Source organism: Fundulus heteroclitus, unplaced genomic scaffold, assembly GCF_011125445.2.
Source record: "Fundulus heteroclitus isolate FHET01 unplaced genomic scaffold, MU-UCD_Fhet_4.1 scaffold_88, whole genome shotgun sequence".
Lineage (NCBI taxonomy): Eukaryota > Metazoa > Chordata > Actinopteri > Cyprinodontiformes > Fundulidae > Fundulus > Fundulus heteroclitus.
Window position 1 is genome coordinate 1,014,076 of NW_023397340.1, and position 17,777 is coordinate 1,031,852.

The 17,777-nt window shown below is 37.6% G+C and overlaps 1 protein-coding gene and 1 long non-coding RNA gene across 2 annotated transcripts; both read left to right on the plus strand.

The window, feature by feature from the left end:
- Positions 1 to 3,683: 3,683 nt before the first annotated feature.
- LOC118562354 lies at positions 3,684 to 5,258 on the plus strand. The gene is made up of 2 exons (XR_004930587.1): positions 3,684 to 4,328; positions 4,574 to 5,258. It is a non-coding gene; the product is annotated as an uncharacterized LOC118562354 (long non-coding RNA).
- Positions 5,259 to 9,691: 4,433 nt separating this feature from the next.
- Positions 9,692 to 17,061, plus strand: LOC118562359. The gene is made up of 3 exons (XM_036134674.1): positions 9,692 to 10,438; positions 10,764 to 10,849; positions 15,539 to 17,061. The coding sequence occupies exons 1-3, from the start codon at positions 10,426 to 10,428 to the stop codon at positions 16,460 to 16,462; spliced, it is 1,023 nt and encodes a 340-aa protein (XP_035990567.1). The 5' UTR covers positions 9,692 to 10,425; the 3' UTR covers positions 16,463 to 17,061.
- The last annotated feature ends 716 nt before the right edge of the window (positions 17,062 to 17,777 follow it).

The window sequence follows — 17,777 nt, forward strand, 5'->3', positions numbered from 1 at the left end:
ACCTACACCATTTAGGCTGTTTTTTGTTACATCTGCAAAGATCAATGAGAATTTTAACCTCAGAATTTCAAAATAGATTTAATCCAGATTTCGTATTAAAGTCGTCCCCTTATATGTCTACCTAAGTGACCGCCCTGACAAACCTAAATAATATGGTGCAGATATTTATTTCCAAGTAGAGAAAACAGTTTAGAGACAATACGAGGCAAATAATGTTAAAACAGAGAAACCATTAGATTTTACAGGTTGAGGTGTGCATATTCCAAATATAATAGAACAATATAAAAACAAAAAAAAAGCAACATAAATAAAAAGGAGGCTTATATCAACTCAAATTGGTTAATCAAACTACAAAGCTGTTGAGCACACTCACAAAAACCTTTCCAGTAACTTGACCCAATAACTTATATATATCTTAAAATAAAATAAAAAATCTACATCTGTGAACACAAAACAACAACAATACTAAGTTATTAACAAGGAATTCTGCTTTAGAGTTCTGAAAATAAACACCAAACTTTATTACTGTTAAAGTGAGAGCTGGTAATTGGATTCCCCGGGTGTGGAGCCATCTCCACATAATATTCCTAAAGTTTTGTGTGGTACTGCAAAAAATTGAATAAGTAACTGTAATCAAGCAGATCTAATATAAGTTCTATATTGTTCTGTATTGATCAATTAAAAAAATGTGTTTTGCTAATTATTTATGAGATCCCTTCTTTTAATCTTGCAGCAACAGCCCTAGAGAGTATTTGTAATCTGTGTTTAACAAAGTAATAGGTCTAAGATTATTTATTATTTGTTTATCCTTTTCAGATTTGGGAATTAGGGTAATTAAACCCTCTTTCATTCTAGAATTCAACTTCTTTTTCTGAATACATGCATTTATAGCCTTAAATAGAAGATTTTTAATATCATTCCAAAAAAATATAAAATTTCAAATTAGATGTAAGACCATTTGTCCTGCTTTATTTAACAGCAATTTAGATAGCACTGTCTCTAATTCTTCTGGTCTAAATTCTGACTCACATACATTTTTAAATGACTCTTCAGTTTGTAGAATCTTGCCATGAATTTCCTCATAGAGACATTATAATTCTCTATTGAAAAGTTAGTGGAGTATATATTAGGGAAAAATGTAAAACTTTATTTTTCAAAAATGTTACTCACTGCATTCCTCATCATTGATTAATAAGGATATTATAGAGTTTCTTTGCTGAAATCTAAGTGTGCCATGCAGTTCCCAGAACTGCATGGCACACTTAGATAGCCTGACCCAAAAGATTTTCACATATCTATCAGATACCACCCCGGAGGTGACACAGTTTCTATGCTGATGTCACAGTTTGGATGTGTACAGCCCTTGCATGGGTGTGCACCTAGATCCCTATATAATGTTTGTGTGATGAGCAATCAGGGCTTCTTGCCGATCAAGAGCCCATTAGCACTGGTGTGACTGTAACTTTTCTCTGTCTTTACGTAGATAAAATATAACTAAAAGTATACTTGTCTTTTTTATGCGTCCTACATTCAAGGTAATAAGTAAGTGGGGGTCGCCTGACTGGGTAAAAAGAGCTGTGTCCACCGAGGGTGTTTCACCGTAGACGGGGTATGGTGAAGACAATAACAGTTTATACAACCCGAATTTGCCCATGTCATGGCCACTTTAAAAAAAAAGGTAATGCAATCAAATCATACCGACCTATTCAACATCAGGTGCTTCATTCCAATTGATCTTAGTCATCAAACAATATGGAGCAAAGTACATTATTCAAATTGGTTAAAACGTTTTCAGAGAAAGCTCATCAGATTGCATCCAGTCAGTAGTCATTGACTTGAAGCATCCTCCTGGATGAGCATGGAGAGTTGCCTCGAGTAGTTGACTTTGCAGCAATCCCTCATACTGAGCATACGTGTAGTGAAAACTGAGAGGAAATCTCTGAAAATAATATAGCTGGGGCATTCTGCCCCCGTTGTATGGCGCTGCGCACTCCTCCTCTTGCCCATATGTGGAAGACGCTGTGACAGAGCACAGCTGGTTGTTAGCAAGACAGGTTTTGAGCATTTACATTTAAAAGCAGGTAGATCGTTGAAGAGATCAGATCCTGGGTTGATGACTCCTGCAGAGGTATGTCTTACATTGAGCGTGAGGTCGGTCGAGAATTATTTCTGATCTTTCCTCCTTATTATTGTAGGTAATGCATTTCTGAGTGACGTACAGAGCGCCGTGGATTGGTTTCACGTTAGAGAAGGTAAAGGCAGTTCATTATTACCTGGCTACCTAAGACGCTGATTTAACTTGATCTCTTTTGTGTGTAGGTTGGCCTGCTACTTTTTCAGTCTCTCTTCCTGTTCAGTTTTGGTTTCAGTATAAAATATTTCTTTTTTTTATGGTTAGATTTTATCCTTTGTTGGTTTTATTGAAGGAGTTTTTTTTTTGTATTGTTTAGTCCTCTGCATTGTTTTAAACAAAAGGACCTACGCTGTCCCTGGGTCCTAAGCTGTTTTTTTTTTTTTTAGATTGAGGAGACTAGTGGAAGGAGAGTTTTTTTATTTGTTGTATTTACCAGGGTTTGTGGTGTGAGTGTGTTTTTTTGGGGGGGAGGGGGGTGGGGGTGGGGGGTAGGGGACACTTGGGTGCATTTAGTTGTATTTGTGTGTTTGTGCGTCTGTGTGTTTTTATTATTCCTCCCCCAAGCAGTCTAACTTTAATGGCGTACGACGGAGTATTAGGGCTAGGCTAGAGAAGTTTTTTTTTTTTTTTTAATACGAGAATAAAGTCATAACATTATGAGAATAATGTTGTAACATTATAAAGTCGTAACTTTATGAGAATAAAGTCATAATATTCCGAGAATAAAGTCATAATATCACGAGAATAAAGTCGCAACATTATGAGAATAAAGTCATAATAAAACGAGAATAAAGTCGCAACATTATGAGAATAAAGTCATAATATTACGAGAATAAAGTCATAATATTATGAGAATAAAGTCGCAACATTATGAGAATAAAGTCATAATAAAACAAGAAAAAAGTCGCAACATTATGAGAATAAAGTCATAATATTTCGAGAATAAAGTCATAATATTATGAGAATAAAGTCGCAACATTATGAGAATAAAGTCATAATAAAACGAGAATAAAGTCGCAACATTATGAGAATAAAGTCATAATATTACGAGAATAAAGTCATAATATTATGAGAATAAAGTCGCAACATTATGAGAATAAAGTCATAACATTATGAGAATAATGTTGTAACATCATAAAGTCGTAACTTTATGAGAATAAAGTCATAATATTCCGAGAATAAAGTCATAATAAAACAAGAATAAAGTCGCAACATTATGAGAATAAAGTCATAATATTTCGAGAATAAAGTCATAATATTATGAGAATAAAGTCGCAACATTATGAGAATAAAGTCATAATATTACGAGAAAAAAAGTTGTATTTTATGACAACTCTTACAAGAAGCACTGTCTTCCCTAAAATGAGGAATATCGAGCATCTTGTGAAGTTATACTTTGGGATCGGTTTCACAAATAAGGAAATATTAAGTCTTTTAGCGCACCAGCATCAAATTATCATCAGCATCAGAACTTTAAAACGACTGTGCAAACGTCTTTGTCTGTATCGAAGAAAGAACCAAACGGATCCAGAAGAAATTGCCTCTTTCGTGGAAGAAGAGCTGTCTGGTAATGGTCGCCTACAAGGCTATCGGTGGTTACATCTGCGTGCCATTCAAAGAGGGATTGTTGTTTCTCAGAACACAATGAGGATGATCATCAAGATTTTGGATCCCGAAGGAGTGGAACTCCGACGAGCACGGCGTCTTCGACGTCGGCAGTACATCAGCAGGGGACCCAATGCTCTGTGGCATATGGATTCATATGATAAACGTAAGCCGTTTGGCATAGCAATCAATGGCTGCATTGACGGATTTAGTAGGCACATTATGTGGATGGAAGCCTATTACACTAACAGCGACCCAAAGGTGATCGCGGACTACTTCATTAACACAGTGACACGTATTCGAGGCTGTCCACAGCAGGTGCGAGCCGACCCAGGTACGGAAAATGGGCATGTCAGAGAAATGCAGATGTTCTTACGGAGGAATCACCAGGACAATTATGCAGGAGAAGGAAGCTTTATTTACGGTTGCAGCACGGCAAATCAACGGATTGAGTCATGGTGGGGAGTTTTACGTAAGCAGTGTGCAATTTTGGATGGACATTTTTAAAACCATGAGAGATGATGGCTATTTCACAGGCAGCTTCTTGGACAGAAACCTGATACAATTCTGTTTTCTCAACCTTATCCAGGTAATTTCTAAATGACTGTTTAAGTGACACTGTCACAGTGATGTGCATAGTTTACTTTCAACAAATCGAATTCAATATTCACTCCCAGCAGTAATATCTTCAAATATTTTATATTTGTAATTGTCAAAATACCTATTGTGCTGGCTTTTGTATTTTATGTCAGTCTATATTTTGCTAAAATAAATTATCCTATAACAAGGGGTCTTGTTGGTGGAACCATTTTAATTGAACATTTATTGTTATAGGATGAACTGGACAAGGATGTAAGAACATGGAATTCACACCTAATAAGAACAAGGCCCGCCCATGGAACACCTGGAGGGCGCCCTATTCTAATGTTCAGCATGCCACAGCTGTATGCAGCAGAAGACAAACTCCAACCTGTTCTGGAGGAGGATATAGCTGTTTGCAGGGAGGAGTGCACCCCAAAAGGGCAGTACCCCTGTGATGAAACTGTTTTTGAGCTTTGCATCCTCCTTATGGACGAAAATGCCTGGGAAGCTCCTACAGATGCATATGCTGCAGCAGAATTGTATTCATTATTAAGAAATGAGATACTGGGAAATCTTTGAATTATTGTAACATTAATATTACCTTCCTGTATTGGATCTGCTTGAGAAGGAAGTGAACTCACACCCTTTACTTTTGTAAACATAGTATAAACCCACTGAATATTTATCAGTTATTTGAAAATATAACTTAAGTACAAGTTTGTATCATTAGAAAAAAGTACTGTTGTTATATAATCTAAATGTTTTCATGATAAATAAAAATCCCCCTGTAAGCTGTGAAACTATTTCCCTCTGTAGCATGTATTTGTAATTCTTATTTAAAGTACCTCAAACTTGTATCTGGGTGGGCATTGTCTCTGAGTGAAAGTACTGTATGTAGTTAAAGCCCATTGGCACAGAATAAACATTTCAAATCTTTCTCTGATAGTTTTTTTCAGATAAATCTTTAAAAAATGAGTCAACTACACAATTTCTCAAAAAAATTATTACTAACTTTTAAAGTGTAGAAAGGCAGCCATTAATTATAAAACTTCCTTCCACAAGGAATTTGCAAATGACCAATGGAAAATACATCACCTTTGAAAACTTTTTCTAATCCTTGACCATTAAATGTATCTACATTCACTTCCTGTCCCAATGAGTTCACATAACTATTGTTTAGTAAATCTTTGTCTATTCACAGTTGTTAGGGTTTTCTTCAAGCAGTGGCAAGAACCCAGACACCAGGTTTATAAACTCTTTATACTGTGAAATATTGAGAGATCTGCCTGGTGGTGATAGGCATTATGTGAACTCTTTTCAAAAGAAAGTGAATGCAACATTCAATATGTAACATTCCAGCCATTCATTTAACTGTAAACTGTATGAACCATAGCTTGAACATTCACTCAGTTTCTGTATAATTGAGAAAGCGAACAGTGAGCATCATAGCACAACCTTTTTTTTTGTTATCAAGCATGTGTATGGCATAATGTGTGTTTATACAAACAACATAGTTATCCCTTTAATGATTGTGTTTTTGTGAGAATAATATTGCAACTCTATTCAAAAGTAAAAGAATTCAGACATAACTTCTGCCTACACAATATCCATTACCCAGACGTTGCTCTCTAGAATGTAATTGAACTCACTGCAGAAATCAGGAAAACTATCATAGCTGTCAGACAGTTCTAGGAGCATCCCACATGTGTGTCCAATTGGCCTTCTTGTGAAGCTGGTCTGAACTGTAAACTCAACCTCAATTATTCCAGATAACAATAAATCAGAGCCAGTGCAGAACCTCAAAAATCTTCCAAGCTTTTCCTCGTTAAGCTCCCTGACGTATCTTTTCAGGTGCTGTGCCACTTCTGCCTGCTTGGATGTCATCTCTGTAGGAAAGTTTAATATTCCTACTACTCTCTTTGGGGTGGGTTTGAAATCATTATACATTTTGGTCAGTTCGCCAGATTTTAGATGAATCAGTGGCTGTGTGACCTCCCTCCAGCAGTCGATGACAAACATTGGTTTCTGCACAAGTTCCTTGTGAGATATTTCAGCCAAGATGGCAGACACCCTATCTATTTTTAAGACTAATGTTAAAACTTTCCTTTTTGACAAAGCTTATAGTTAGAGTGGCTCATACCCTGAGCTATCTCTATAGTTGTGCTGTGATAGGCCTAGGCTGCTGGAGGACATCAGGGTCTAATTTTCTCACTCTACTGATTTCTACTGTTCTTCAGTCTACTGTTCTCCAGTTTTGCATTGTATTACATTGAAATGACTGTCGTCATTTCAGCTTTTAACTTTTTGCTCTCTCTCTTTTTCTTCATAGTAGGTACACCTGGTCTGGCGTTCTGTTAACTGTGACATCATCCAGAGAAGACGGCTCACCCGCTACTACCATCTAATGTAGAACAGATTACTAGATCAATGTGTGCTTCTGTGCTTTTTTGTCTCTCTTGTTGTGTCTCTGCTCTGTCTTCTGTAACCCCAGTCGGTCGAGGCAGATGACCGTTCATACTGAGCCCGGTTCTGCCGGAGGTTTTTCCTTCCCACTAATGGGTGGTTTTTCTTCCCACTGTCGCTTCATGCTTTCTCAGTATGAGGGATTGCAGCAAAGCCATGTACAATGCAGACGACTCTCCCTGTGGCTCTACGGTTCCCCAGGAGTGAATGCTACTTGTCGGGACTTTGATGCAATCAACTGGTTTCCTTATATATGACATTTTTGACCAATCTGTATAATCTGACCCAATCTGTATAATATGATTGAACTTGATTTTGTTAAGTGCCTTGAGATGACATGTTTCATGATTTGGCGCTATATAAATAAAATTGAATTGAAATTGAATGTCTGGAAGAGTAGCAGCAGTGACTCTCTTCCTACATTCATATCTGTCAAGCACTTCAAGAAGGTCATCATCATCAACAGTGTCAAAATGATCTAATGCATGCTTGAGGACATCTTGTTCTTGTGTGCTCACATACATCAGAAAGCTTCTTGTCAGATCACTGTGTACCTCCCCATAAAACATCTCCTCAAGGAAAGGAGGGGCAAGTTTAATTGGCAAATACTAGCAATCTTGAAATGCTTTCAGAAGAATTCTCCCGACTGCTTTCCAAGTGGCAGCACAGAAATCATGTCTAAAAAAGGGCACTTTGAAAGTTGTTCCAAGCGTACAACGTTCGTAAAATTCTGCCCAGAAGCTACTGTAGACATCTCTGATTACACCAGAACCACTACCCCTCTCTACTGAGTTGTCAGGAAGAAGACGTCTGACTTTCAGTGTTTTGTTCAAGATTTCAGGCTCAGAAAAGGCCTCTATCATTTCATTGAAGCTGTTTGAGTAATGCAAGACCAAAACTGTTTCAGGCAAAAGATTAAGAGGACTTTGAGGTAACTCAAGAGGTTCATAGATCAATGTGTCACTGAGGGAGTCATCATTCCCTGCTTGTGCACCAAAAGTGATTTCAGGGTCAGCGTCATCCTCAATAACATAATTCTTGCCACTGTAAAAAGTTATGGGATCACTGATGACAACTGTTCTTGTTTCTTGACTTGAGCTTGCAGAGCATTCTCTCATTACTGTAGAATCTGTGAGGACTTCTTCAGAAACAATAAACACATCTGGAATGGAGACATGAACCTCATCTGTTAAATCCTGCCAACAATGTCTGTCCACCGATGGTTCATCAAGGGCCTCGTTATCTGGTACATTAGGCTGAGGAACACATTTGACACAGGTGTGGTTGTTATCATCAGACTCTTCACTTAACTCTGATTTTAGTTGAGTTGATATATAGAAGCGCAGAAGTGGGAGTTTAACTGTGTTGTATAACATTTCAACTGTGACATCCTTGGGAAAAGGATTTTGCTTGAAATCCCAAACATCAAATTCAAAATCAAATTTGTGATCTTTGCTGGATTTTCCATCTGGAAAGAATAGGAACTTTCCTTGTTTTAGTATCTCATCACATCCTGCCTGAATGTTTATAGGAATCTTCCTTGTGCCCCCACCTTGCTTTGCTCTGACTTGTTTTGTTATTTTGCCATCAGTGTGAACCCATCCTATTTCAATATTTCTTGTTGCTGTTTTTGCTCTAGCTTTTTTGGTTTTGTTGGAGGTTCCTGGCTCCTCCTCTCCAGTTTGGTTTTCCTTTCTAAGCTTGAGCTTCTCCCTTAGCTTTTCAAAAAGTCCCTGCTTCCGCTTTGCTGAGTGTGTTTGACGCTTGCAAAAGTTGAACAAAGCAATCCTGTCTCCGTATGATGGAAGATAGTTTGCTAGCTGGGCATCTTCCATTAGCAGGATGACCTCTCTGTCAATCTGTAAATAGGAAAGACATAAACCTTTAAATTAAGATATAACAGGACAATAAATAGGAAGACAAGCAGAGGAGAAAAATGTATCCTAAAAATTCTGTTAAATACAAATTGTTTCCAGACAAGGAACGTTATTTTTCTGATTTCATTACTCTGTCAGGAAAGTTATGACAAGGGGATCCCTGCTAATCAATATTAAAATAATACTAACATGAATGAACAAAAAGTCAAAAAAGAAACACCATTGTAAAAGTAGGCTAATTATAACCACTGTCATTAAGAGAGCTTGCTCCATCCTGAACACAGTACAGGTGGAGGAGAAAAGAGGACAGTAACAAAAATCACATCACTGCTAGACACTCCCACCACATGCATGAAGCTGTTCAGAAATGTAGGGCTCCTTCACTGAGAGACTGCTGCACCTCAGGTGTAAATAGTAGCGCCATCACAGATTGTTCATCCTCGCAGCCGTAAGACTTAAAGTTATATAACCAAATTAGATGCTTCAAAAAGACCAAAAAAAGTTTGATCATCAGAAAAAGGTTATAAACACAAGCCTTCACCCTAATAAGGCTTTGATGGGTTTTTTTTGGATAAATGTTGCCCCACCGCCAGGTGATTAGCAGATATAAACAGACGTGCTGTGACAGTATCACAGAACTACTAACATAATTACAGTTTGCTCAATTAATAAATCAAAATGAAGTAATGCCGGACCGAGGAATGAAATGCCTCGCAGTAAAGCAGCAAAAGACCAACCATTATAAATTAACTTAACCAATCTATAGCAACTCTAACATTTACTCAGGTCAGTCAACTTTGTGGTCACATCTGAGTCTCGAAAGGTTTAGCGTCTGCTTCAGTGAACACTAACGCTCATACTGTATTCCTAGCATCATTCTAGTCTTTTCCCTCTTGGAATAATTTTTTTTCTGTATTTTTTTCCATGGATCTTGGGAACATTCTTCATTGTTTTGCCTGGAGATGCTAATAGCCGTTGGCCATTTCCTTGTTTTAACCCATGCAGCGCATGTGCAGTATGTACTTACGTTAAAATTCTAAACAAAAACGAAAGGCTTTATTTACTAACAAATTGAGCAAAAACAAAACATTAAACACCAAAATAATAACTAATACACCAGCAGGACATGATAATAATTCATAAAAAACTTTGTATGCAACAAGAGTGAGTTACTACGACGGCGTATTAGGGCCATTTTAGACCAAAAAAAAAAGAAAAAAAAAGTAAATTTCCGCCTAAAGACTCAGAAATTTGGAGATTAATTTCACATATTTTCCAGAAAAAAATCGGAAATTTTCTAATTTTGAAAAGTCACAAATCTCTTCCTAAAAACTCAGAAGTTTTGAGATTAATTTCACAAATTTTCAAGGGAAAACTCGGAAAATTTCGGTCGTTCATAGGTCGCACATTTGTGAGGAAATAAATCAAATATTTTCATGATTAAAGGCAGATATTTTTAACATTTAAAGTAGGATATTTTCCGACATTGTTAATTCAGAAATTTGCAAGAACAAAACTCTGCAATTTATTAGAAAAAAACTCTGAAATTTGCTGATATTTTAAAAGCAGATATTTCTGACAAATGATGCCTGAAGTTCTCTGAGATTGAAGTAGCAAATTAACGAGATGCGCTTCTAGACGTTTCCCAAAGTCTGCGGTCGCTACATGCGCTCTCTCTTCCTTGATGAGGTTGACTTCTCTCGGGTGCAGAATTGACATTATCCGCCTCGGACTTATCATCGTTTGTGAGGAAGAACCTTCCACATGGCTGCATCAAGTATGTGGCATTATGCTTCTGTAGTAACTAATGCATGGGAGTTACAAGTCACATCTGAATTTTCTGGCAGACAGCTCAGTTAGCAGTCTTTTAGTTAACGCTAATGACATGGTGCTCCGAGCACGGTCTGTTAAGCTTTGGCACCAACTGTTTAAATATTGTTAGATAATGTTCTGATACAAAGACAACTGTTTGTTATCCTTCTATATAGATAATGTGTTGGGGTGGTGTGATAAACAACAAATAAGTGGTGCACGTCTGTGCAAAATTGACAGTCAACCTGTTGCCACTGTTAGATATCCACTATTGTGTTACATCTTCACAGAAACGCGCGGAGTGACCACCGTGTCCGAATTTCTTCGTGAGCGCAGAGTTCCAGAAGAAGTCATCAACCGTTTGGAAGAGGAAAAGGTAACAGATGAGAGATCCTTATATGAATTGGAGTGATAATGGTCTAGGTTTATGAGTGGTGATTTATAAAAGATAATAGCACATGAATAAAACATTTATTCCAGCAGGATAACCACAACACTTTAGGGCCTATATGGCCAGTATGTAGGATAAAGAGCCATTTTTGTCCTAGTTTAGAGAGGATGTTTTATACTTTATCTAAAATTACTCGTATTTTCATTTTCCTGTAGCAATTTCTAATCATAATTTGCTAATGAATGTGCTTTATTTAGAATTAAACAGACTTGATGGGGTGCAAACGTAGATTACCAAAATGTGATTAAGTTAGTATACTGTAATAATAACTATGGGCTCAGAAAAGTGTTAGCAGAGAAGCATTATTTATAAATTTAACAAAAGTTGTACATTTAGTGCACTTGATTTAAAATTGCAGGGAAATTGGCTGCTTTTTCTTTAGTCCAAATTGTTGAGATCATTATTCATTTGAGTACATAGCATTAAAATAGAAACTGAAAATGTCCGCTGACGTATATAAAAAAACTCCATCCAAAAATGTCAGTCAGGCCTCGCAATGGCTTCTTCTTTTACTCTTCCTTCAGCTTCTTCATCTCTGTCTCAGTCTCCTCCTATCTCCTGCTTTCTGTGTCAGATGTTTAAGTATTCCTCTGCATCCTTTAGAGATAATGGTACATGAACATTTTGTAGCTTTCGGAGCAAGGGTGTCAGAATTGGTGACGCAGCACCGTGCTGTTGAAAAAACAGCTGATAGCCGGCCCTTAGCCAGTCGAGGAGTATCAACCATCTTCTAGTCTGATTTATTAATTTGTCCCAGGCCAATTAATAACTACAATTCCTTTGAATATTTAACCCTCAGTTTCCCTCATCCAAACTGCTAAGCAATAAAACCTCCTCTATTTGTTGTTTTGTATAATCCACCAGGCTCTTACTCGCAATTTTTGGATCAGTTCTCAGACCTCTTATGTGATTTGGTGTTAAACACTGACAAGGTTATTGTAGTGGGGGAATTTAACATTCATGTTGACACTGAATGTGATAACCTTAGTGTAGCCTTTAAAACTTTCCTAGATTCAATTGGTTTTGCGCAGAATGTGCATAAACCGATGCACTCTTGCCTTCATACTTTGGACCATGTGCTGACATATGGCATTGATAGTGAAGAACAGTATTTCCTCACAACCCTGTCCTGTCTGACCATTTTTTGATAACCTTTGAGTTCAGTTTAAAAGAGTTCTTCAACCCTAAAAGAAGGTTTCATTATAGTAGATCTTTATCAGATAATGCTGTATCAAACTTTAAAGAGTCTGTCCCCCTTTTAATATCTTCAGTATCACAGAAATGCCCTGCAGATGGCAGCAATGTTGTTTCTTCCAATTCACAAATAGATGCCTTTGTTGATGGTGTTACTCCCTTGTTGCGTTTTTGCATTAGACCCTTGAAAAAGAAGCTGATTATACAGAGGAAGCTGGTTTAATTTCGAGCTACGTTCGAAATTTGTGTCTATACTTGCACAATATGAGTAAATTGGAGAGAAAATGGCGCTCTACACATCTATAGCAGGGATTCCCAAAGTTTGATGCAAGGGTGCACGAGCTGAAAACTGTAATGGCAGTGTGACAGTATTTTTCCCCCCACACCATAAAGACATATAAATAAACATATCCTTTGTCAAGATTAAATTTAAAAACTGTAAATTTAATCAATAATTTTTTTTAATTATAATGACCCGTATTAGGCTTTATTGCTAAATGCTGTTGCACACTTACTGTTTCTTTAAGTTAGGTTGTTTTGGAGTCATACTGGAAGAAATGTATGGCTTCCGGGGGGAGGAGCGATGGTTCAGGGGACTGGCGGAGTGAAAGCTGTCCCATTCTGTTCGTCCTAAAATAAAGTGTTAGCAGCAAAACCTCGGTCTGGTGCTTGGGTGTCGTAATGGCACGTTACAGTAATCACATGAAAATGTATTTATTTAAAACAAATCTTCTTCGCTTGATTTTAAGATGAAATATCTGCATTGTGCTGTATGCGCACATGGCTTGTGATCTCTGCTTAAATCATTCTGGCAAATATGCTCAATTGGCTGAAATCATGAAACTGTCAGGCAGGTGAGACATTTAAGGTCAAAGTTAGTCATTAAGAAGGAGAGGAAGAGAGTGAGAGAGAAATTGGAGGCAACAGAAGAGAGAATCGCAACGGATCCGGGAGAAGAAAACGAGCTAGAATCAGAAAATGTCTCTTTCTCTCTCCTGAATTTACGTTGTTTACATCAGCAGAGGGCCGAAAAGTTTTATTTAGAAGACTAAAATGAGTGACCATCTCTATGGATTGCGCAGCGTCTACAAAGCGCTGCTCATGGGGCCGTGATTGAACCAGTGACAAGCTCTGACGTGCATGTCACGCACACACCGCTGCCATTACCGCTCATGCTGGGGGGATTAGTGGTGATAGATGCAATTTCTTGATTATGCTCACGCACAGAGCTGTTTTACTTTTTATTGTGATTCAGACAGGCACAATTCAATTTACAGATGCAGTTTAAGCGCATATTCAGACAGAAACAGGTAAACCGGAGATGGGGCTACGGAGAGCTGAGGAGTGTTGCTATGGGCGTGTTTTCCTGCTGGGTGTAACCGCTGTAAAACAATAAGAAACTGTAAACAGTAACTTTTTATTCCTCTGATTAATACCATCTTTATGGAGCGCTCTGTTATTGTTACTCTGTGCTGCTCTACCAAAGTGTAGCTTGCTGACTCGCTCATCATCAGACACAAATCAAATCAAACTTTTTCATGTTTGTATTTTACGGCGTAAATTGTGAGTCAGACTCAGATTAAGAAGCTGGTACATGAAATAAATAGTCAGAACACACACAGGCAGATCATTAGAGTTTAGTCTGAGAATCCACCTGCTTCAGAGACGTTTCAGGTTGTGGAGGTTCGACCGATCTTTCTCTGGCTTCTGCTGTGGATGTTCTGTGTAACTTTATTGCAGTGTGAATAAGATATATATGTATATATATATATATATGAGAGAATATCATTATGATGATATTCTCATGGCCTCAGATAATGGACTTGTGTCTATACTTGTCCTGTTAGATCTCAGTGCTGCATTTGATACAGTTGATCACAATATTCTCCTACAAAGACTTGAGCATACTGTAGGGATTAAGGGGAAAGCATTAGGCTGGTTTAAATCTTATCTGTCAGACAGATTCCAGTTTGTTCACGTTAATAATAAATCTTCCTCAAACTCTAGGGTCATCTGTGGAGTACCACAGGGTTCAGTCCTTGGACCAATTCTCTTTACTATATATATGCTTCCGATTGGCAAAATTATCAGACAGCATGGGATTAATTTCAACTGTTATGCTGATGACACTCAGCTATATTTATCCATAAATCCTGATGAATCCAATCAGTTACTTCGACTGCAGTCATGTCTTGATGACATCAAAAGCTGGATGACTTTAAATGTCATGCTTTCAAACTCTGACATCAGGGTCTATTTCTCTCACTCTGCTGAGTTATCCATCAGTTCTCCAATCTACTTTGCTTGATTGTTATTTAATCTTTTGTCTTTTTGTTCTGTAATTTTTTTCTTCATAGTAGGTACACCTGGTCTGACGTTCTGTTAACTGTGACATTATCCAGGGAAGACAGATCACCCGCTACTACCATCTAATGTAGAACAGATTACTAGATCAATGTATGCTTCTGTGCTTTTTTGTCTCTCTTGTTGTGTCTCTACTCTGTCTTCTGTAACCCCAGTCGGTCGAGGCAGATGACCGTTCATACTGAGCCCGGTTCTGCCGGAGGTTTTTCCTTCCCGCTAATGGGTAGTTTTTCTTTCCACTGTCGTTTCATGCTTGCTCAGTATGAGGGATTGCTGCAAAGCCATGTACAATGCAGACGACTCTCCCTGTGGCTCTATGCTTCTCCAGGAGGGAATGCTGCTTGTCGGGACTTTGATGCAATCTACTGGGTTTCCTTAGAGAGGAAACTTTTTGACCAATCTGTATAATGTGATCCTATCTGTATAATCTGATTGAATTTGACTTTGTAAAGTGCCTTGAGATGACATGTATCCTGAATTAGCGCTATATAAATTAAATTGAATGGAATTCAAATTAACTACTGTAGTAGCCAGTTCGAGAGTTCTCTTGATAACTAAATTCATTGTTGATAACTACATTATTCCTGGAGCTGTTTCTCACTCGGTCAGTTTAGTCCCATAATTTTTTGCTATATATATTTAAGAATATTTTGAATGGGAACGTGTTTCTTCAATTAATTCTTTGCAATAATGTGTTGAGAAAATTCTATGCTATTCCATCTACAGTAAGATCTTTTGGCTAAACTGTACCAACTATACTGATTGATGTACATTTAGTTACTTTTTTCCTATAACTTGTATTTTATCCATAGACAAAGACAGTTCAGCTCAAAATTATTCTAACATCTGGCAAGTTTCAATTTAAAATCATAGTTTAATTTTAACAGGATGTTACTCTGTAAGTAATATTTATGTTTTGGAGTGCAATTTGATCCAAAATTTGGACACTGAATGTATGAAATAATGCTAAAGGGGACAATATGTGTAGCCTTATTAGAAATCAGTGCATGTTATCATAGAGAGAACTATATTAACTCTGTCGCATTCTTTCAACAGATCGACAAAGATGTCATTCCTCTTATGGAAGACGGGGACCTGGCCAAATATATTTCTTCTTATGGAGATCGCTTGGCACTGTTGAACTTTTGCAAAGCCCAAAAAACAATGAAGACACAAAAAATGGGTCTGTTTGAAAAACTCCGGGCAAAACTTCAGATGCGAAAGGAATCTGATGCAAACAAAACCACAGACAAAGACTCAGTCCCAAAAGCAACAGAAGAAGGGGTACTTCCAGTTCCTAAAAGGAGAAGAGGGAAAGCTAGTCACAGAACAATTGAAATTGGTTGGCTGCACTGTGAAAATGGACAGGTAAAACATATCAGGGCAAAATACGGAGGAGGCACAAGGGCAGTACTTATTGGAGTACAATGCGGCATTGATACTGTTCTACAAAAAGGCAAAGAATTATTTTTCCCAAATGGAATATCAACCAAAGGCCACGAATCACACTTTAACTTTGAAGTGTGGGATTACAAACAAAACCCTGTCCAAGACAACCTAACCATTGGTTTGATCTATGACACTCTTTGCATGTCCAGGCTACGCTTTTACATAGCTACCTTCCCCAAGAAGGATGTGGAGGACGATGGAACCCCGGATAATGCTGTCATAAAAGTCCTTGAAAATTCTGAGCAGATTAATGATGACGATCAGGATGTGTTGTTGTTGGACGATGTGTATGTCGTTCAAGTGAGAGAATGTGATGCTGGTCAGGAGAGGAACATTAACTTTCAGGAAGAAAATGATTCCCTACCACAAGAGCAAGATGATGGTTCCCTTCACAACATCACAGAAGTTTACTCAATGGACTACCCTTCATTAACACAACCTGATTACCATGGTGACACAAGTACTAACCTTATCTATGATGAATTCAATGCAGTGTTGGACTGCAACATCTGGATTATGGACATTGTGTAGCTCATACATACATTCAACAAAGGCTACTAAAAAGAGGTGGGTTTGATGATCGCTTAATAGCAAGATATTAGATCACTTGTTTATCCACATTTTATAAACAACTTTGTGTATTAACATTTATATGTACCCATTTTTTGCGATAGACAACATTTTCTTTCAGCCAAGGAAAAGATTTCAATATTGTTCATGTTACAAAAAATATTTACATAATTACTTGAAATTCCTCAAGGGGTACAGCTTCATGTTTTTCTTATAGTTATACATCCCTTTCTGTATAGCAAAATCAAGCAGCATGATTTATACATGGAGGTTTAGGCCATGTAAAGAAGGCTCCAGTTATGGAGGATTTATGTTTTTGGTGTATACACCCTATTTGATATTTAATTTGTATGCATTTTAAAAATGTTTAAAATCTTTATTTGTAAGTTCAACTGAACTGTTTATATTTAGTTTTTTTTTGCTCATATGCTCTGCTGAGTAGCACAAGTGCACCTTTATTTTCTCAGCACAATTGTTTAAAAATGTGCTTCATATTTTGTTACAAAGGGAATATGCAAGTTGTCATTCATATTCAATAAATGTTTGATTACACACAAGAACTATATAGTCTGACAGTGAATGATTTTAAAAAGTAACAAAAATAATACCAAATGCTAGAAAGGACACCTTTAGTTGAGAATCAAAAATCTGATTAAACTTCTAAATATATATTTCTTGAATATACAGATATAGTGTCAATGTGAATTATCTGGTGTTTTCCCAATTTTTGCTCCAACAACCTGAAGCTTCATGTAATGTCAAACAAACTTGTCTTTATTTAGATCTTTTTATTTTGCTTTGGACTTTTCTTATCAGCCTGTCACCTCTCAGCCACCAGCCACTATCCAATCAGCTCAGTCAACATCAAATAGCCCAAATCAACTCCACCCGCTGACAGTAATTACTGTCAGCCGTGCTCACCTGTTCACCTGCCTTCATTTACATGCCTCAGCCAACTCATCCATGCCAGAACCTCTCTACTCATTTCATCTCATCTTCTCTTGTTTGATGTGCTTCAACTCTACCAGATCCTGTGTGCTCAAACAGCTGGACTGTTCTGTCGCTTCTCTAAAGAAAGTCACCTGTGTCTGCATGCTGCAGTTCTGCCTGTTTCCCCGTGAGTTCAAGCCACCCGCACTGCACGTTCTGGTGGTTCCCGGGTCCACATTGCCTGTTCTGCTCTGTCACTGCCTGCATCCTCTGGTCTCCTGCTCATCCCTGCCATGGCCATCAGCCATTGTACAGTCTGTCAAGTCTGGTCCCCATCCTCAATAAA